Here is a 23,496-nt window from a genome sequence, read left to right as displayed (position 1 = left end):
TTCCATTCAAGCAGTTAGCCTCTATCTGCTCAGCTACACACTTCTCATCATAGCGGACGGATATATTTAGCTTGATGACGATGAGTGTGTGTGAGAGAGAGAGAGAGAGAGAGAGAGAGAGAGGGAGAGAGAGAGAGAGACATATCAGTGAGACAAATGTGACAATTGAGTTTTGGAAAAAAAAAAAAAGGACTGGGCCTGCCGAGGTGTCGCGTCCGTGAGTGTGAGAGAGAAACCGAGAGAGAGAGAGATTTTGTGTGTGTGTGTGTGTGCACGCGTGCGTGCGTGCGGTTTTACAGGGAAAATATAAATTTGCATCCTTATTATATGGGCTGTGTTGAACGACGGGAAGCCTCTGGTATACGAGCGGATTATTTGACACGACACGATGATTGGAAATGTTTGTATTGGATCCATCCGGCCATGAGGTGCACATCATATTTAACCCATTCTGACCTGAGATCAGATTCGTACGAGGTTTCCACTAGGACACACACTGATCTGATGAACCCATTCTGACCTGAGATCAGATTCTAAAAATGTCAGTTGCTCTTCGATTTTTCAAAAATAGCAGACCTACAAGCTCGTAGCGCGCCACTCGGTGGCGCGCTATGAGCTTGTAGATCTGCTATTTTTAAATAGCTAAAGCATAACATGATGCTGACACCAAGATGGGTTCCCGTTCAGAATGGGTTAAAAAAAAAACAATAAAGTACTGAGGGAGGTTCACTCAACCTAGATACTATAGTGTACACACGTACACACACACACACACACACACACACACACAAACACACACACACACACACACACGTGTGCGCGCGCGCAGACCACCCGCTGTCGCGTCTCGGCCCGCTGGTAAATATGTGCAGCAATTATTTCACTCGCTTAGACAAAATAATCCCGTGTTACCCTCCACACCGCCGCGAATGCGCCGCAAAACACGTCTTTTAAATCCCAATTCCTTCCCTCGCCCCTCTCTCTCTCTCTCTCTCTCTCTCTGTCTCTCTCTCTCCAGGGGTATGTCATTTGGGGTAAGGCAATCCCCCCCTCCCCTCCCCACACACACACACACACACACACACAGCTTTATAGCACTTTAATCTAAAAATCTAGGTCTGATTCTCTACCTCTCTGGATATTCTTATAGTAGATTAGTCTGTCTTTATATGCAACACTTTCAGGCACTTGTATCCTTTCTGCAACCATGTATATGTGTTCATTCTGGCCTTTATATTTTGGGCATCTAATTGCAGACAAAAAGTTAAAATGTATGAATAATGCTTATTGTCGTTTTAATTTTTTTGAAAAATGAACAAAAACAATCACACCCGTGCATGAGAAGTGAGGGGCGCTCTCATCATCGTACGTCACCATGGTGTCAAATAGACACTGACGTATACAACATATAGGTTACGGCAGGTCTAAATGGGTCTTTAAAAAAACGCCCGAAAAAGGTTTGATCATAATAGTATAGATTTTGTATCAATTTGTTGCGTTGCTATACTTTTCCTTGCTATGTGTGTGTGTATAGTCGCCGATGCTTTGCCACTTCTTGCACCTAACGTACATAACCTGATGCCATTCTATATGCTACGCGTATACACTATACATGCACGGTTACATACCGTAGTTGTTGTCGTAAATGAATGGCCTACTTGATCACGCTACAATAAAATCTACAGTACACGCTTCGAAGCATGGCCGCAGCGCAGAAACTTGTACACACGCACACACACACACATGCACACGCGCGCGCACACACACACACACACACACACACACACAAAATTAAACTAAAATCACCCACTTCTAAACATAGTATAAGCCTGACATTCTCAGTTTGTGTATGTGCGTCGCCGTTGCTCCGCGTCTATGAAGGCCCGTCTCACATGGTTATTGTTGTTTCAAACCATGCCATTCTGACAGTATATATACGGCGGGCAGGGTCATATATAACCCAAGGGAAAATACGGAGATTACATAATACAACTATACAGTATAGAAGAAAAGGAGAGCAGCTATAGAAGAAGTGCTTATCAACAGAAACAACATCTTCTTCTGTTATCGTCTCGGGGGCCACGCGCACACACACACACACACACACACACACACACACACACACACACACACACGCGCGCGCACGCGTCCAAGCAAGGATTCCTCCAAGATACTTCTTCTTCTCTGCTATTATTTAGGAACCCCCGAGCACTAATACTCTAACGCTCTCTCCTCCTCCTCCTCCTTCTTCTTCTCCTCTTTACTCCCCCCCAGCCCCCGTCCTGCTTGCTTTCACCAAATTTCTCGTCTTCCCAAAGGCTGGGGCGGGGGGGTCCCATTATGTGTGTGTGTGTGTGTGTGTGTGTGTGTGTGTGTGTGTGTGTGTGTGTCTTTTGGCTTGGCGGGGCGGGGGTGGGGTGGGTAGTCACGTCGGCGTTTTGCGGGGGCTTGCTCACGGACAATCGATTGTCAGCGGTAATGTCTTTTCATTTCCATGTTTATGCCCGTCAATAGTCTTTGTGTGTGTGTGTGTGTGTGTGTGTGTGTGTGTGTGTGTGTGTGCGTGCGTGAGAGAGAGAGAGATGGAGAGAGAGATAGAGACAGAGACAGAGGGAGGGGGATTGGGGGGGCGGGGGGTCTCAGCCTCCCAGTTTCTCCACGTTCCCACACGGGAGCCGTGCCCCCCGGAGCCCCCCACACATACCCCCGATGGGTGTCTCTGTAGCCGCCATGCAGAGAGAGAGAGAGAGAGAGAGAGAGAGATAGTCAGATGTTTGAGGGGGAGCTATAGCCCCTCCTATGTCCAGCTTTTTGGTGTATGTGAACGAACTTTGTCCATATGCAAACACTAAAATCCCATTGACAAGCTTCTAAACCTCTGTGTCTCATTAGCTGTTGCTACGTATATGCCTATACATGTAGCAACATAATATTTATTATTTATTTTATCATAATACGAATCTGAAGGTTTTCACATAACTTAGGTTAGGTTTTAGAAGGCTTTTTTTTTTTTTTTTTTTTAAGAATCGGCCTCGGGTCTAAAATGGGTTCAAAACAAAATCAATGTCTGTGTTTGTTGGACACTGGCCTGGTAAAGAAGAATAGAGCGCAGCTATTTTTTTTATATGCAAGTAAAAAATAATAATGATAATAATGATAAGGGGGAGGAGGAGGGGGGGTTATCGACCGTGGCTAACAGTGTGCGTATAATTACACACAGAGAATGAAGAAATAACAACGGCGAGCCAGCGAGTGTGTCGGTGACGAGGACACTGGTTGAGCAGTCATACAATGCGAACAGGTGCAACACTGAACGCTTATAGAGGGGGGTGGGGGGGGGGGGGGGGGGTTAATCACAGCTGGGTGTAACAAGCAACACCTGGCGAGGGCCGCGCACACACACACACACACACGCACACACACACACAAGCACACACACAAGCACACATGCACACACACACACACACACGCTAAAGAGATCAGGTTTCACACCAGGGAGGAAAGGATCAAGATCTTTTTTTCCTTTCTTTCTTTTTCTTTGGCGCACTCGCACAGCGAAGGGGAAGAGAAGAGAAGAGAAGAGAAGAGAAGAGAAGAGAAGAGAGAGAGAAGAGAAGAGAAGAGAAGAGAAGAGAAGAGAAGAGAAGAGAAGAGAAGAGAAGAGAAGAGAAGAGAAGAGAAGAGAAGAGAAGAGAAGAGAAAAATAACTGTGTGTCTTTGTAAAGAGATCCAGGCATCATCTCATGGAATTTATAGGCGATTCTCTAGAAAAGTGGTTTCGCAAACATTTTAATATCAAGGACCGAGAAACCGAGGACAATCTGAAGATATGTTGTGACAGGGGACCCCCATAAAAGACTATAGCATTGTTAAAATGTTTCCAAAACAATATTCCACACCTTTCAAGTGTTTTCAAGATCATTTGAAACAAAAGGGGGAAAAAACAGCACCTCTAAAACCTAGATTAGGGACCCTGAAGGACCCCCTAGAGGTCGCGCCGGGCCCCACTTTGAGAACCACTGGATGACGACGATGGACCCTAAAATCCTCAGTGCAAAGTTGACCTCTGACCCATGATAAATGAAACCCCTATGAGGGCCTATCTTTTATCTTTTACACTCTGACAGATGAACTATAACCTGGGAGGATTCTAACTGCAGAATATCATGAGATTGATACTTCCAGTAACTGTAGGGATTACTGATTGTGTGGTGAAGTCCTGGAATAGTACCAAAACAAAATAGATAATTAATTGATTTATCAATTCAACAAAGCTAATTTGTCATTTTGAATACCTGAGATTCATTTCATTTTACAAATGGTTATAACTGAGACCAATGAGGAGAGACAATAAAAATAATAATCTTCTAATTCATGACAAATACATGTATATAGTTCTGGAACACAGAGGGACACAGAGATGCCATTTGTTAAATTACAAACGCACACAAAAAAATAATAATATATATATATATATATAGGAGGTGAAAATGTAGCACTCTGGGGTTTTTTTTTAAGACCGCTGCTGCCTCTTTCAAAACCGGGACCGTCGTGGAAATTAAACAAAATAAACTATGCAGAATCCATTCTCCCATGCGGTCCACACACACACACACACACAGCTTGCGGAGTCACTCAACCCGACGAGCTGTATTTGTTAATATGTGACGTTTGTGTGTGTAATTGTACAATTAGCTATGCTAATGAGTCTTTTCCTCTGACCAAACCCTGCGTATTTCACAGCTACATGTGGTTAGGGGGGTTCGAATCTATATTTGTTTATTCCACATTTTCATAGCTATATAGCTGGTGGTGGTGACGGCCGTGTGCGCGAGCGTGCGTGTGTGTGTGTGTGTGTGTGTGTGTGTGTGTGTGTGTGTGTGTGTGTGTGTGTGTGTGTGTGTGTGCGTGCGTGTGTGTGGGAGGCTAAGTCCTTGTGTCTCCCCAATATCTGTATAGTATGTTGTCTGTCATATACAAACGCAAGCGCACGCTGAAGTACGTACGCACGCGCACACACACAGACACACACACACACACACACACACACACTCCTGACCGGCTATCGCTCCAGTTCCATGCAGGGGAGGGAGGGAGAGAGGGGGGCAGAGGAGGGGGGCTAGATGGAGGAGGGGTGACTGTACCTCCCTAGGGGGGTGTCTAGGGGGGTCGGAGGAGTGGCGAGGGGGTGGGGGTGCGTTTAGGTGGGAAGAAAAAAAATATTGTTTTTCTATTTCTTTTTTTTTTTAAAGGAGTGACGTGCATGTCTGCTATACTGCATATGCTCATGTTACAAACATTTAATTAAAGATCATAAGTATGTCTTTAATTTTATTTGGAGAATATACACATGCATGCAAACGCACAACACACACACACACACACACACACACAAAGTTGCGAAAGTCTTTGCTTCGTGAATAAACATTAATTTTACTCATGGTGATGGGGGTTAAAAGTTAAAACATAAACCTATATGTGTTCATCTCTCTCTCTCTCTCTCTCTCTCTCTCTCTCTCTCTCTATCTCTCTCTCCCAAACAGGTGACAATCAATAAACAGTAAATACACATGGCCATGCTATCATTACAAATACAATCGTTATTAATATGAGCATTACTACATTCTTATTTTTATTTTACTCATCATCACAAAAAGGAAATGGCCCATGCGGCTCCGCATACTGTTATTTAGTGGGGAGAACAAAATGCTTTGCAGCCATCGATCCTGTTCCCAATCAATAAATGAAATTTGATCCAGAAAATAAGCTATGAGGGGATGGGATTTTAAAACGGTTGCGTGTGTGTGCGTGTGTGCGTGTGTGTGTGTGTGTGTGTGTGTGTGTGTGTGTGTGTGTGTGTGTGTGTGTGTGCGCGCGCGCGTGCGTGCAGCAAACGGGATACTCGTTTAGACAAGTAAAAGAAACGGCACATTTGTATAGGCCAGTAAAGTGTGCGTTATTTACGCGCGCGCGCACATAACAGGGTCCATGAAATGTCATGGTGGCAGATGCGCCTCTTGAGGGCATGACTAGTGGAGAGAGAGAGAGAGAGAGAGAGAGAGAGAGAGAGAGAGAGAGAGTTCAGACCCCAATTGATGTCCTCCGTTTAACGGTCCGCCGTCGTTATTTATTTACGACGTCACCTAATAAACTTGTTGATATTAATGTACAAAAACAGCGCATACGGTTTATAGGCTATATGCGCGTGCATGGACAAACTCTCTTGTGAATTGTTTGAATAAGCTATACAATAGAAACGAACTATAGGCGGGACAGTATTATAGGCTAGGCTATTGGATGCATCGATAGACAGAGCGAGAGAGAGAGAGAGAGGACACAACAATTCAATACTGGATTAATTAAAAAGTATACGTGTTACAAATGAACTTCGTGCGTGCGATTTCAAACAGACAACACCTGCAGCAGTCTCCTGTATATGCAGGCTACACAACCATAGGCTAAACAACAGTGTGAATGAACGAACAGCAGTCCGTTATGGAATCCGTTATTCAAGCAACAACGGCGCATGCAGCCAACTTTATCCAAGTTCAGACTTCAGACATGATTCTTCCAAGAGCGTATATACATGCAGACAATCAGACAGAGCAACGTCAAAACCAACACGAAAGCAGTTGGTTCCATATCCACACATGAATAAGGCACACACACACACGCACGCGCGCACGCACGCACCCACACAAACTTGATCGCCTCTCTATAGCCTATTATTCTATATTATATTCTCATTTCTCACATGAGGCTTCTGTGCGTTCGCACAATTCCGAGGCAAATTACACCCATTCACCCCCAGTTCTTTCTGGAGAGAGAGGGCGCACGCGCGTGCGTGTGCTCTCTCTCTCTCTCTCTCTCTCTCTCTCTCTCTCTCTCTCTCTGCAACACACGCACCCACCCACCCACGCACGCCCTACAACTAGAGCTCCGAAAGAGGCTCCGTCCATCATGAACGCCAAGTGTCCAAAACACAAGCAAGCAGCATGGGGAGAAATAAGGGAATTATCTCCCGACTGTCGCTGCTGGTGCAACAGTCAACGCGACAAGACGTGGGTGGGGGGGGTCTGTGGGAGTCCACAACACAGAACACACCGCCGGGTCCTGTTTCGGGTCGCATTGGGGACTCTCCCCAGTCCCACCATGCGTTTCCCCGTCCCTTAATAAGTTGTTGTCTTCTGTCAGTGAGTGCATGCGTTTGTTGTGAGTGGACTTACCGTGCTGTTTCCGTCGCGGGTTGGCCTGTTTTCTCCGCTTACATCGCGGGCCATCCGCCATCATCATCATCTCCGAGTCGTGCCTCATGCTGGGGAGTTTGGCGTTATTGTAAATGCGTGCAGGCGGTGGTCAGGACTCAGGACGGGCGACCAGTGCGCATGGAGGAAAGCTCCCCTCCCAAAAAACAAAATCCTTGCTTCTCTTCTCTCCCTCTTTCCCAGCCAGCCCAGCGAGGCGACACGACAGCCCCAGTGCTCCCAGAATCTAAACGACAGACACACACACACACACACACACACACACACACACACACACACACACACACACACACACACACACACACAGGAAGAGAGAAAAGCGACACAACGGGATGAATCGGGGTCGTTCTTGTTGGGAACATGTCTGGCGAAATGTGCTATGCAAGAAAAGGGCAAAAGAGCGAATAATACAACTCAACAGGAGGCGCGCGCACGCGCGCCTAACACACACACACACACACACGGAACGCGGAGCCAACTGGAGCACTCTCTTGACAGATACATAAAGTTTAAAGACAGAGCGTCAATGTATAAGTTACATGGAGAGAGAGAGTCAGTCAATCTTTATCATTTTAACTCGCCTATAGTGTCTCTTTTAGTGGCAAAACGGTTATAGTGCATGTGCAATGATCTTCCAGAACTCATTCAAATCTTAATATGTTTATTCTGATTGTGTGTATTCTCACAGGCCTATCAGTGGAAACACACCGCACGTGTGACACAGTGATTAGGCTATAATAGAAAACAAACAAAAACGAATGTTATTTAATGCGAAATTAAACCAAAATGTATGGCCTAAATTCCACTTCCACTTAAGTATAATCGCGGTTTATTGTTTTTATATGGAACATGACATAATTAATTCATTTTATTTTGTCCTGTATTACCGTTGCTCAAGTATAGCCCGGTTTTCCAGTTTGGCATGCCAAACTTATACTTATACTTAATCCACTTTTAACCCGTCTTGGGTTAAAAGTGGATTTAACCAACTTATTCCTTTTTGCAAAGTTGTAAATAAAACAAAAAATAGATAAAAGAAACAACTTCAGTTTTCCATAGCCTAATTATATGTGCACGAACACAAAAGCCGAGTCTTTAAAAAAAAACTATTATGGAAAACAAAATATAACAAAGCGGTAATTATTTTCCAAATTGTCGTCGGATAATCCTATAGTGAGCAATGGAGACGCAGAAAACATGGGCTATAAACGGTTTGGACGCACGCATTGAATGGCGCTTATTAGACAAAAGGGATAACGGTTTTAAATCCAGCACTTCGCCCGGCTGCCAGCCAGCCTGAGCCAGCCTCACTCACTCATCATATCTGCGTAAAATAGCCCTTTAGTGTGATCAGTGAAACACGTACTGGACGCTTTTTTTAATACTCGGACAAAACGCTCTGAAGCACCAACACCGTCCGTGTTATAAATACGAGCCCCCAAAAAAGAAAATGGGCTATGCTCTTGTCTCCGAGGAAGAGAAGAGAAGAGAAGAGAAGAGAAGAGAAGAGAAGAGAAGAGAAGAGAAGAGAAGAGAAGAGAAAATTAAAAAAGGAACACGGTGTTTTCTCCTCTTCTTTCCCACAGCGAGAACGGACGGCGTGGGAGGAAAGAAAAAATAAACAACGCAAAAAAATAAATGTCCATTCTGTCCTCTCTCTCAAGTCGCTTTTAAAACCACGCCGGGTCGGGTCGGGAGTCTATAGGCTATAATAATATAAAAATAAAAAACGCGCTCCGTTGCGCGTATAAAGGGTTAAATAAAAAGAAAACAGACGCACCTATGCCTACCTATACAGAGTGCACCTGTGCCGTGCGCGCACAGGTAGAGGAGAGAGGAAAGTTAAAGGAAAACTCCAGCGTTTGGATGCAGTGTGGAGGAGGATGATCGCAGGCGAATATCCGTGGAAAACCAGTCAAAAAAGAAATAAAAATAACGGTAAAATTGAGGGGGTGGGGAAAAAAGCAAATAAAAGATTGAACGGAGGGTTGTTATTATTAGGAAAACAAACAAAAAAACCACCACGTACCTTTGTTTAATGTCTGAACGTCTTTAAATATCTCGGGGTCGCTGCAGGAGGAGTCGCGGTATAGGCTAGGTGCGTATATAGGTATAGGTGACACTATGGAGCTTGTTCGTCGGTCGGCCGGGCAGTATAAAGGTATCACAGATACAACGCAAGAAGAAACCCAGCGCGAGAGAAAACAGCGCGGGGTCGTTCCTTCCTTCCCTTCTCCTCTCTCTTTTTTTTCTTTCTCTCTCTCTCTCTCCCCCCCGTGCGGGCGTGCGTGCGTGCGCACCGGTGGCGATAATAATAGAGCCTTTAGAAATACAGGAGTGTAGAGGAGGCTATACGTGTGTATGTGCGTGTGTGTGTGTGTGTGTGTGTGTGTGTGTGTGTGTATATGTGTGTGTGTATGTGTGTGGGGATGGATGGATGGATGGATGAAGGATGGATGGATAGAGGCGGAGGATGAGGAGTAGGAGGGAGTGAGGGAGGGATGTATAGAGAAAGCACCGTTATTCCTGGCTCGGGCTGCTGCAGGTTACAACTGATGTCTTTACAGGCACTCCACATGCAGGAACCCAGACCTGCGGTGGGGACCAGAGGGACTGACGCGATGGGCTTGTGTACCCGCCTTTCACCCACCCCCCCCTCCTCCTCATGTGTGTGTGTACATGTGTGTGTGTGTGTGTGTGTGTGTGTGTGTGTGTGTGTGTGTGTGTGTCCGTCCTATAATGACAGGTTCCTCTCTCTCTCTCTCTCTCTGTTACAACAACTCTGGAAAACACACGCCACCTATCTACGCGGGCGGGGATATAATTTAAGGAGAGGGTATGGAGGGAGGGGAGAGAGAGAGAGAGAGAGAGAGAGAGAGAGAGAGAGAGAGCATCTTCTCGGGGTGCGACGTGAAGTTCTCTCTCTTTCTCTCTCTGCGCCCCTTTCCCTCGTTCCATTTCTCTCACACACACACACACACAGTCTCTCTCACACACACACACACACACACACACACACACACACACACACACACACACACACACACGTATTTTCTCACCGTGTCTCAGTTTGTCTTTTGAAGGCATGCAGTGTATATAGTGAACTATATCTATGTCGCATGCAGGAGCCGGACCACGCACGGGCTGACATGAGAAGGGTGTCGGGACGGAGTAAAGAACTTGGACGGGGCGTCGGTGCCGCCGTGAATTAACACACACACACACCCCGCCGAGAATGTAAGAATTATTATAATTTTATCTTATATTTTCATGTCGTGGGGATATATATGGTTGAAAGAGAAATAGCCTATAGTGAAAAGGGGAGAGATGATATTCGTTTCTCTATATTGTCTGATATAAATGTATATTTTTGGCCTATTTGTGTGTGTTTTTAACATAGGGAGCTGTGTGATGTCGCCGGTATAATAGGTCCCTCGTCCGTGCGTAATGCTCCGTGTCTCGGCGCGACGGGCGGACCTGCAGCGGAACGCGAGACAAGGCAGGGAGGTGCGCGCTCAGGTAAGCTGCGTGCACAGGTGGATTAATTACAGGTATGGTGGTATGGCTTTGTTTTTGCTGCATGGTGATCAAAAAAAGAAAAATAAATAGAAATAAATACATTGTTTTATATATATATATATTATATGTTCGGTATATGCTCATTGACGTAAATAGCCTCATTCTCACAATTATTGTTCATCAGTCCTACAAAAAAGGCGTATATAATTTAACCTTTCATTCTCCCGAGTTCCGCTGGCATTCCTCTATAGCGCGACGGCCAGAGAGAGAGAGAGAGAGAGAGAGAGAGAGAGAGAGAGAGAGAGAGAGAGAGATAGAGAGAGAGAGAGAGAGCGAGAGAGAGAGAGAGAGAGAGAGAGAGCGAGAGAGAGAGAGATGGTGGTGGGGTTATAGCTCCACCTTTGGAGCGCTGTGATTGGTTTATGTAAATAAAATATGATTTTTGCTGTCCTGTCTTCTCGCAGCCCATCCACTGTTTCCCTAATTAAACCATCAATCAACCGCTCCCCACCCAAAACACCATCAGATATGATATGAACCAAACCGCTCAACTGGTGAGGAGGACTGCTGGACAATAGCCTGGTGGAATACAACTATTTAAGGGAATGTATCATGTTTGTTCTGGTTTATAATTTGTTTTGTAATCATATAGGTTATTATATTTATTTTGAACAATTTAAAATTCAAATTAAAGGACAATTATACTGCTATTTAAAAAAGATGTGCTTTCATAACTATATAGTCATTTTCTATTTTTGAATCTACTTTTTTCCCTGCTGTTTTTTTGTTTGTTTGTTTGTCTTGCTGTTTTTCTTGATTCTATCTTGTGTGTTGCAGTGTTGGCTGGCCCAGACAGGAGAACCTGCATGCCGGGTGAGGTACGTATATGTTTGCATGGCCATATACACTGGGTCATAGTGCTGGGTCGTATGTGTATATTTATATGGTTATACGCTGGGTCATATAGTGCTCATGGGTAAAGCCTACAACTGTAAGCCTACATTCTGTTTAGCACTGCAGCGCTCATTTCCTCCTACTTTCCCCCTTTTCATTGGACAACAAAGAAGGAGGGAGGGGGCAAGAGAGGGCGAGAAAACATGATACACGCCCCCCTGCCCCCCCCCCCCCCCCCCCTCTCTCTCTCTCTCTCTCTGACTGAATTATTGTCATGCCTAATTCACTCGCACGGCCCCTGCATGTAAACGAAGCAAGCAGGCTTGACTAACACAAGCGTATATGCGTGCACGCAGCCATGCACACTGCACAGATCTTGGGTCGGTGCATGCACGCACGCATGCAGTTGCACACACGCACACACACACAGGTGTGTGTGTGCGTGCATGTCGTGCATTGAGTGGGGGGCGGCAGAGCCCCACACACACACACACACACGGCGTGAAACTGGATTACCAGCCTGGGAGCGACCTATAGGGGACCCTCTGTTTAATGGAAGTGTTGTTGATTTAATTGAAGGCTAACATCTGATTTATACACTCGAGAACGGCGTCTCGCACCCGCGCCAAAAATGTCACATCTATAAGCTTGTATTATATATAGGCTATATCTGATCATTTCGGGCGTGAGAGTGTATTTGTCTTTTTCACAGAGCCCTTTATTTATTTTTTATTGTACTTTGTTACATTTAAATTTGATTTGAACAGCATTCCAATCGTTATCCTATTTGCAGTCAAAGTGCAACACCTCTATACTCTATGACGCTCCGTGACAGAACCGGAACGGAGAGAGGGCAGGAAGCAAGGGGGCACATTTACGGTCCCACTCGGGAGAGAGATGGCTCGTAAAAAACACACACACACACAGTTCTTTATGATCGATCAAAACCCCCGCCGTGTTATTGTCAATTGATTCGAAGCGACAGATTTATAAGGACTCGCAAATACATCTGTAATGGACGCCAGAGAGAGAATGATTTAAACGCACAACATGCTCACTCAAATGTCACTTAAATGTTCGTGCACCGGTTTGGACTTTTCAGCATGAGTATATATCAAATAAATCCCGGCATGTTTATTCTTTTATTTTCTTCAAAATTATTATTATATTTTATTATGATCATGATGTTATAGTTGGAATGTTGCCGCCAGAGGAATCAAAGGTAACTAGAGTATAGCCTTTTTTTGAGAACGTGTATGTTTGTGGATGACTCCACTGCACATTCGGAGACATTGGAATAGTATTTACTCAAGTGTGTGTATACTTTGTCCAAGCACTGATTATCACCACGATTGCGTTGAAGTCGAAATGTTTTTTCAGCGCAGGAATCAATAGGTCTGGATTGAGCCGGTGTAATGGTTTTAATGTGCAGAACGCACGGATGAGATGCAGCTGTCTGCCTCGGGGCATGACTCCATGATTATCCGCATTATAAACCTGGGGAGACAGAGAGACGCACAGAGAGAGAGAGAGAGAGAGAGAGAGAAGGGGGATTCAAAATGCTCTAAAGCTTTATAGCAAGCTTACTTATCCACAGTATATGCATCCATATTTTAACTCCATATTTTAACTTTGTGTTTTTCTTTTTGTAAATTAATGTCCTTTATACTTCATCATCACACTATACGGCGTCACACAGAAGGACCAGAAGTACCAGCTTGAGGTTGTCCATCTGCCATTTTTTGAATCCTTAAAGGCGACATGCAGTTTTTTGGACATGAGGTTATACCACCCGGCAGACGATAATGTAACTATTACTAAAAGCCAACGGACATTTTTATGGTTTAAGATGTAGTTTTCTCTTCATTCTGACACAATGGCTCAGTGTATTGAATTCTGTATTCCCTTTTCATTGTCCATACATTTCAGTTTTGATTGTTTTGCGGACGGACACACACACACACACACACACACACACACACACACACACAAGCACACATGTCGGTATATGACATGCTCCCCAGACTGTGATAAGTCCAACGGAACAATGTACAGTTCAAGTTGTAACACTGGCTATAAATTATGGTTTTACATCTATAAGCAGCAATGCAGAATATGAAAGGAGAATGTAGCATCAATCATGAGGCAATACATACAATTTAGTTAGAGATAGAATGAGAGATGCAGAGGGGGTCTAACAAATGTGCAAAATAGCAGATGTATAAGCTCACAACACATAACATTTTGTGACACATTGTGAGCTTGCAGATCGGCTATTTTTTGGAGACATTGACTTATTTATTTGTCCCAAAGGAAAACAAAATAATGGGATGAACAATTACCTAATGAACAGTTAGCGTATATAATGTCACATACAGTTACATTATCATAGCCTAACCAATAATTAGGGCAGACCAGTTGAGACACTGGAAAGCCTTTCATTTGATTCTATGCAAGGTTACTGTACTTTGGCTTTCTTGGGCAGCATAACAATATAAGGCATGATACTGGCTATGAAATATAATGCAGGTTAAAACGTAAACAGTAAAAAAGGTAAAAAGCATTAGCAGCCATACAAAAGACGAAGCAACCATCATAATGCAAGATATAGTAAATGCAATATAGATCATGAGAGAGATGGATGGGTGGATGTATGGATGCATGGATGCATGGAGATATGGATGCATGTATGTATGTATGTATGTATGTATTTGGTTAAAATGGGTAGGGTTTAAAAAAAGGCAAGAGTTTGCTCTGGTGCACTGGCCTAAAAGTGGGTCCTTAAAAACTGCTAAAACTTCTGAAATGTATGCATGTAGATATGTATGTATGTATGCATGTGTGTAGTATTTAAAAGGGGGGCTTTTTTGTAAAAAGCCCAGCCCACCATACCTTCATTTATTTAAAACTACTCCAAAATAGGGTTACCAGTGAAGGGCAAAATGCCTATTCACTGGGGACTATGCAAGGCAGAGGCGTCCACCCCCCTGAGTCCAAGTTAAGCTAGACCGCATACATGTATGTATGTATGTATGTATGTATGTATGTATTTGGTTAAAATGGGTGGGGTTTAAAAAAGGCAAGAGCTTGCTCTGGTGCACAGGCCTAAAAGTGGGTCCTTAAAAACTGCTAAAACGTCTGAAATGTATGTATGTAGGTATGTATGTATGTATGTGTGTAGTATTTAAAAAGGGGGGGCTTTTTAGTAAAAAGCCCAGCCCGGACGGACAGACGGACGAACAAGTAAAAGTATCAATTCTGCGATGTAGAAATATTCTGTTACAAGTAAAAGTATTGGCATCAAAATGCACTTAAAGTACAACAAGTAGCAATACTCATTGTGCAGAATGTCCCATTTCAGATGTACAAAATGTATAAAAAAAACATTTTTGCGAGCCTGTAGATCTGCTATTTTCAAAATGTTTGATGAACAGACAGACAAACAGTGATCTAAAGAGCCGCTTCCTGCACATCCTCCTCCGCACAGGAAGTCATACGTCCAAAACGGCGAGGCCGGCGCGGGGAAGGTCAGGTCAGGGTATCCTGAACGAGGTCATGTGACCCAAAACGTGTGTGGGCGTGAACGTTCTGCACGCCTCGCTTTGAGAAGAGACAGCAGCCTCCATCTCCTGAGTTAACACACACACACACACACACACACACACTGCTGGTGCTCAAACATGTTCATGTCAAGCACCCCCAAATTGATACATCATTTTAGCCCACGGACCCCCGTTTGAAGGGATATGCCAGGGAACCCCCATAAGAGAGGATATTTTGCAGCTGTGATTTTGAAGCATTTTAATTTCAAGGACCGCCCCGTTTGATATGCATTAGAGGCCATGGTTCCATTTGTACGCTCTTAAGAGGTACAGACCTGTGAGGGTCCATTTGGTTCCTGACTATCAATCACTTGGCTTTTTTGCGCCTGATGGAGGGGAAAGGAACTGGTCGGAATAACGTGTTCCTTCCACGCGCTACGTCCAACCAGGGAAACACCCCCCCCCCCTGTCAGGTGTAAACGAGCAACTTGGACACTCAGGCATGAAGGTTCAAGTCCGTTGCTCTCCCCATGTCCCCCATATATGGGGATTAGATTGGCGGAGGGTGTGTATAGAGCCCAGGATCACATTAGATAATTGACACAGGGGTGGGTGAAAAATGGGTTACAAAATCTTGGGATAAAAATGTAATACAAAATAAAAAATCACCTGGCTTTGACGAGGACACCCGTTTACTGAACAAACACTCTGGCAATGATTACTACTAGAATATCTAAGCTATTTAACCAAAGACATACCGGGTTAAAGGTGCTGTAACCTTTAACTCTGAGAGTGTACACATGGAACCAAATGATCCTGTTCCATTAGTATACACTCTCTCAACAGTTACAAATTGATAAATTTGTACCTTGTTTATGTCACGGGGGAAGTATTAGAAATACAAACAAAAGGATACGGCAGAAAAGGTCAACTACAGAAAAATGTGAGCCGAGTTTCTAAACCTGGCTGTGATTAATGTCCACTCACAGGAGTCAGAGTTATGCCAGATAAGTAAATATGACAGCTGCGTGAATTCATGAAGTCGACATGTATGTGTGGTCAAAAAGACGTGACAAAAGTAAATAGAAGATCGAGCGCTGTTTTTGCAATGCGCAATCTATGTAAATCGCTTTGGATAAAAGCACCGTTTCCATTCACTGTTTGAAAATAGCTGTTTTTGACACATTCTTAACAACATGAAAAGTACAGGACCTAGTACAGCCCCCCTGGGGAACTCCAGTCAGTTAGTTATGGGGTATAAGTGCTTTAAAAGGGAGAGTTTAGCAATAAGTAGCGTGTCCCCCAACATGAAGGCAGTTATGAATGTGTTCCGGTGCGGTGTAGGTTTTCACTGGAAGGAAGCACGGTGTGAGAGGGGGAGAGAACAGCCCCGAAACATCATCACGACAGGCCTGAACTGACCCGGGATAGCGTTGATGTCGCGCAGAAACCTTGCATATCCATATTGGAACGAGTAATGTGTTATCCTCAATAAATGTCCTACTTTGTCCGACTAGAGCAGGGTTTCTCAAAGTGGTTGCCGTGGTGCAAGGCCAGGGGTGCCTCAGAATACTTTGATAATATTTGTAATACATCATTTAACCACTAATTTTGGTGAATGCTCCCCCCAGAATAGGGATGCTGGGGTTTTAGTGCCAAGTATAGGCCTCAGTTCTATCCTGATGGAAACAGATATGTTTTCAAGTTTTCTCTCGTGAAATAATGTATCTTAGGGGGAAAGATTTACATATTTACGTCAAGCTTAAGTATGACATAAGGTGCTATAAAGTAACAATGTTATTGGGTGAAAAACGTCATCTACAAGGGTGACCAGAGCCAAAAATGTTTGAGAACCACTGAATTAGATTGCCACACAAAAGAAGAAGCTGATCTCTACTGTGTTGTGAGCTTGCAGATCGGCGGCGTTTTCCCATTTTGGATTTATGTTTCGCGTTAATGTGAAGGTGGTTATAAGTCTGTCTCTCTGTGTGGGTTCTATAAACATTGGGGCCAATGAAAAAAGTATGAACAAGAGCTTGCAACTAAATAATAACTACATAGGCCTACGCGTGCTCTTTTACCACCTTTTCAGGATAAGTAACAGTCTTTTTGGACATACAAGGTTACATTCCACCCGACAGAGCCATGATAAGCTGTTCCTTCACAGACATTCCTCCCCCCCCCCCCCTCCTCTCTCTCTCTCTCTCTCTCTCTCTCTCTCCCTCCAACATGTTAGGATCCAGAGTGATACGTGCAAGCGCAGCATTTTATCTTCCTGCTTTGGAAGCGGCATTTCCCACGCCCCCGCGCTTGCACCGGGCCGGGCCGCCACAGAGGGGACAGCGGAGGACCGTTGAAGCGTCCCAGCTGGGGATTGAACTTGCGGAGGACAGAGTACAGGTGGTGGGAAAAAGGAGAGTCCCCGAATGTCAGAGAGAGAGAGAGAGAGAGAGAGAGAGAGAGAGAGAGAGAGAGCAGAGAGAGAGAGCAGAGAGAGAGAGCAGAGGTGGAACTTGACAAACAGACGGCAAGGAAGCTCTGCTGGATTATGAAGCCAATAAGGACGTGCTTTTCAGCACTGCAGTTCACATGTATGGCCTAGAAGGTGTCGCTATTTCCCTCATGCTGCGGTATAATTAGTGGATTTGAATTAAAAACAACAACCAATGGGTGATGGCACAGTTCCCTTCGTCCATATTGTTTCATATCATTTTTATGCCACGATTTTGCAGCCCATTTTCTTCACCCAGTGTCATTTATCGAATGTAATAATCCTGAGCGCTACACTTGCCAACCTGGACGGGGGCAGCGGACTGACCTCATGCTTCCTTCTATGCATGAGGAGTCCAAGCTGCTTCTTTTTACCTGACAGGGGGGTTTCCCCGGCTGGATGTAGGAAGGAACACGTTATTCCGACCAGTTCCTTTCCCCTCCATCAGGCACCCGGCTGGCCAGGGGGGGCTAGTTTAGAGACCCTAGGGGACCCGGGGAGAACATGCAAACTCCACACAGAAAGGCCCTTTCGCCGACCCCCGCCTCGGGTATGGGCACTGGCGACGCGGTGGAGAGAACACGCCACCAGCGCCCACAGTGTCCCAAGCGGGAATCGAACCCAGGACCTTCTAGCTGTGAGACAACACTGTGCCCCCTCTTCGTCCATAATGTTTAGTTTATTTTATTTTTTTACAGTCTATGGGTCAAACGTAACAAAGCAAATTTCTCAAGTATAGGCCTTTTTTTATGATATCTTTTTTGGCTTTTTCTGCCTTTATTGATAGGTTGGAAGTAGATTGACATGCAGGAAATGGGAAGAGAGATGGGGGGGGGGGGGGGGAGAGACGCGGCAAAGGCCGTCGGGATCGGGAGTCGAACCCATGGCACGCCGTCAGGCTGGCTCAGCAGCCTAGGTGCAAGTAGGCCTATTGTACCTACTTATTGAGACTTTTACTTTACCAATTCAATACTTCTACCCCACTACATCTCAGGGAAGTATTATTGCAAGTGCAAATATTGTACTATTATGATTATCTAAACACTTAAAGTACTACCTACTTTGCAGATTTAGCCAATCTATGTACAAGCTCACAATGCAACACACCACATTGGAGAGAGAGAGAGAGAGAGAGAGAGAGAGAGAGAGAGAGAGAGAGAGAGAGAGAGTTACCGTGTATACTTGCTCCAAAGTTTAGATTTAGTGCAAACCTCCACTAGAAAGAGAGCACTGAAACTCCATAACAAACTAAATATCGGCATACAGCGGCCAATGGGCAGAGCTTCTCCCAATCATTTCGGTATGCATTATGAATCCATCCAAACGTCAGATGCGTCAACCCCATCTCATCCACCAACATCATCATCATCATCAGTAATAAATGGTGCATTTATATAGCGCCATTTTAAATGCATTACAAATCACCCATTCACACGCACGTTCACACGCCGATGATGGTGGAAACCATGCGCAAGGCACTAACCTGCTCATCAGGGGTTCCATGCAGTGGTGCCAGTGTTTAGGGGTTCCAGGGTCTTGCTCAAGGACACTTCCACACATACCCACGGGGAGTCCCGGGGATCGAACCGGACACCGTCCGTATGCCGAGCGGCTTCCTGAGCCTCTGCTGATCCGTTAACATCCTCTCCATCACTGCAATGAGGAGACGGACAAAGTATTCAACCCCAGTACATGGGACAACGTATAGTTATTAAACTACACAGTCAAATGTGTATTCAAAAGGTATGCTTTTAAAAGTGAATTAATTCATAATTACACCTTACAAAGTAGCCAATCTTTTTTTTGTTTTTTATCAATGCATTCAGAAATGTACAAATGCACAATACTAGTCAAATTAGCAGATCTACAAGCTCACACTGGCTGAAGTGGTTCATTCATAATCTACTTCTTTCCCCCCAATCTAGAGATGTAGTGGAGTCACACAAGACACACATTACAATATGATTTGAGATTTAATGTAGTGGAGTGAAAGGCAGAAGTATCACAAATACTCAGAGAGGGTATTTATGGTAGAACCCAAAGTCCAAACATCAGACAGAAAGAGGCAGAGCAGTCCATTTGCAAGAGGTTTATTGTATACAAACATGTATTATGTCCAGGACCAAGAGGATCGCACAAGGAGTAAAGAATTAAGAATACACTGTGAGATCAAAGTACTAAGAATACAGTAGAAAGTCTTACCAGGAGTAATCATCAGGAGGAAGTAAAAAAACACCAGTGACATAAGACAACTAACTGTAACTGTACAGGTTCAAGTATGTCCACGCATCATACAGATGTCTGATATTGGTTTTATTTGTATAGCGACTTTCAACTCCTCCAGTGACCAAGACACCGTGAAAACTATAATAAGGAAACAATGACATTTTGTTCAGTTTTGAGTCCTTACACATGTGCATTCAATTGATCAAACAAAGTCCATAGTTCTACATTACAGAAATATGGAACAATCCACAACAACACATCACAATGAAATCACAAAGAATATGTACCGTGTGCGCCTTTGAACCATGTGCAGATTGATTAATATCGTCTCTCTCTCTGACGTTCCCAAAACATACAACTTTTCTCCAGGAAGTCCGTTCAACCTCTGACCCTTACTGACAGGTGACGTCATGTGAATGACATGACAACTCTGATCATGTGACTCCCTTCAAAGGGTGTATTTTTACCTTGTAATATAACCCTTTGACATATTTGTTGCCATTCTTAAATTCTATTTATTCATAATGAAATCAACCTTTTTATCTAAGTATGATCATCATAAAAAACATATTTTATATAATTGAAGTTTATACCTGAAACCACTGTCTCTCATTCTGGGACAGTTACACTAACTGGCAAAGAACTGAGTACGCAGGGGAGTGTAAACAGACAGAAACACGGAGATAGAGCTACAGGACAACCAGGCCACACAGGTGACTGGGGTTAACAATCAGAGGATAGACAAGACAGGCAGCAGTTCACCAAGGAAGACAGGAAACACTTAACAAAATAAAATATGCACAGTCAAGACCCAACTAAAACTAATACAGAAGGAGGGCACATTACTTAAAATAAGTTTGTGCTACTTAATGTAACCTGGCAAATAGGGCACAGGACACAGACATATATTGGGGTTCTTTATTTCCCAAGAAGTTGGTGTTGGTGTATCTTATTGGTATAAAGAATGGCACAGTTTGGCAAATATGGCATGCAAGCCTGTAACAGAAAATAAATCTAAACTAAATACGGTAGTGGCACTATCACAAACAGTGTATGAGGAATGGCCAACTCACACACTGAGCAAACACTGGTCTCCCAAGCTTCACCCTTTTCCAAGTACAAAGACACAAAAACTCATATCAACCAAGTTGATATAATAGCTAGTTCAGCTTTCACCTCTTGTTTACAATAAGTCCTATTCACGATGACGTTCCACAACTTCCGGTTCACGTCCGGGTTTGGCTTTGAAGGGGAGCGGCATATTTCGCCCATAGGGATACATGCAATTTTACAGACTTTAAGAGGACAATATCGTTTCATTCCAAAAGGTAAAGTTAACATTAATACTGTTTTCAGTTTTACCATCTTTTTGTCTTGATAATGGTATCCGTCTTTTATACTTTACCATTTTTGAATTGCCTTAAATGTCTTGTTTGGATGTGCGTGTAACATTCGTAATAATTCCGGGGCCTGATGTAAAACCCTATACATCGGCTATTTTAATTTATTATTGACAAAAACTATGTATTCGACACCTTTTAACAACACGAATATTGTATATGGAGGGGTCCCTGCCTGGCACCACATATTTTCAGATATAGGTCCACATGCTCATTTATGGGGGGGGGGGGGGTCCTCGACATGAGAAGCCGTGGTGTGAGTGGAGCGTGATGTGACATATTGGCTCTGGGCGTGCAGCTTCTTCGCTAAAGATGGCTGCTGAACCAGGCTGCAGTTCAATTGATGTGTTTCCTGCAAAGTTTACAAGAAGAAAGTTTAGCTTTGAACCTTGGCCTTGCTTTCCACCACCCCCCACCCCCCCCCCCCCCCCCCTCTCTGTCCGATAAGCCTGGGTAGCACTGCCGTTCGCTCGTTTGCCATTTCAGTTTCTATCTTTTCTCTTTTTTTTTCTTCTTCTTCGGTCAGACACACATATCTGTTATATCTGGACGCTGGTGAAAACGTTGTGCTGCGTCTGGCGCGCACACACACACACACACACACACACACGCACGCACACACACACTCACTCAGTTTGTGAGGACCTCCACAGGACGGCGGCAACCTTTATCAATAGCCTACCACTTATCCTCGTTTTGCCCCTTTTCACACTAAACCTAAAGCCGGAGAAAAGTGCTGATCTACAAGCTCACAACGTGGCGTGATGCGATGTTTGACGGTGCACGCCCTCGCCACGCAACTAAGTATGAGTCAGGGATAACTAACCGACCCTAACCCTGGAAATGTCAACCTGAGTCTTTGTGAGGAACGAGACAATTGTCCAATGTCTACTTGACATGTCACATGACATTGAGGGGACATTTGGGCCTCACAAGTATAGTAAAGTAATACAAGTGCGCACGCACACGCGCGCACACACACACACACACACACACACACACACACACACACACACACACACACGCACACACACCCATCTCCTCACACAGCTCTATCTTCTCACAGCTCTCTCTTTCTCTCTCCTTGCCTTGTCATCCATACTGTTGTTATCTCTTAAGTTCAACCCACCAATGCATCCTGGGTAATGTTTGTACACACTGGTGGAGGCAGCAAATTGCTACCGTTGCTCACAGACACCCCCCCCCCCCCCCCCCCCCCCCCCACCTCTCTCACTCTCTTTCTCTCTCTCTCTCCGTTACTCTGGCTTTTCATCTCCTGCCTCTCACTTTCACTCTCTCCCTCTTCATCCCCCCCCCCTCTCTCTCTCTCTCTCTCTGATTGCTCTCTCCTCTCACTCCATCACAGATTTGTTTGGCAGTATAGTGACACCGGGCCGAGAGAGAGAGAGAGAGAGAGAGAGAGAGAGACGATGATATGTCCTTTGATCCGCTGTGCTTGTTGTCAGAAGCCGTGTGGATTGAAGTGACTGTCGTCTACAATTGACTGTGACAATTAGACCACGATCAGACTCCCTGAGTGGCAGCACTTAACCCAAGCCATTTACATGTCACTCTGTCGAGAGAGAGAGAGAGAGAGAGAGAGAACAGATATCGTTGCTGTCCAACAGAAACCCTGTATCTCCATATTCCGACGTTTGATGCTTTGTTTCGACTTACAAGAGTGCCATACAAAAGTAGCAGATCTACAAGCTCATTGTGTTACTTCTCTAAGGATTCTGAAAGTGAAAGTGAGTGTGTCTGAGATTTATAAATATTTTATCTAACAAGAGTGTGTGACAATATATTTTTTTACTACATTGTAGTGTGTCTGAGTATTATATACATATAACCAATACAAATAATCTAAGAGTTTGACATCTTTATTTTGAACCTTCAGGTAAAACAGTAAAACAATAGTAATAAAAAAACACAAGGTATACCGGTATATAATATGTTTTTTTTTTCTTTTTTGAATGAAATAAGAAAAAAATAACGACAACAATGCGATCATTGATCTTCCACCTGAAGTTCAAAAAGGAGTAGGAAGAAGTAAAGACTTATTTACTCCTATACCCACTTCTTATAATATTAACAATCTCTATAAGTAATTGCAATAATAATAATAATGAATTGCATTTTTATGGCGCTTTTCTATGCAC

General features: G+C 44.1%; 1 protein-coding gene across 1 annotated transcript in view; it reads right to left on the bottom strand.

Annotated features, from left to right (window-relative positions):
- zeb2b (zinc finger E-box binding homeobox 2b) overlaps positions 1-9,406 on the bottom strand; it is a gene marked incomplete at its 3' end in the record, with an annotated part of 105,443 nt that extends 96,037 nt beyond the window's left edge. The window contains 2 exon segments of the mRNA XM_080758516.1: positions 7,227-7,491; positions 9,295-9,406. Of these exon segments, the coding sequence (XP_080614642.1) occupies positions 7,227-7,314 (88 nt within the window). The 5' untranslated portion in view covers positions 7,315-7,491; positions 9,295-9,406.
- Between the last annotated feature and the right edge of the window lie 14,090 nt (positions 9,407-23,496).

This window comes from Protomyctophum bolini, assembly GCF_963924005.1.
Source record: "Protomyctophum bolini genome assembly, chromosome: 24".
NCBI lineage: Eukaryota > Metazoa > Chordata > Actinopteri > Myctophiformes > Myctophidae > Protomyctophum > Protomyctophum bolini.
Note: the sequence above shows the minus strand (reverse complement) of the source record. Positions and strands in the feature narration are given on the sequence as shown.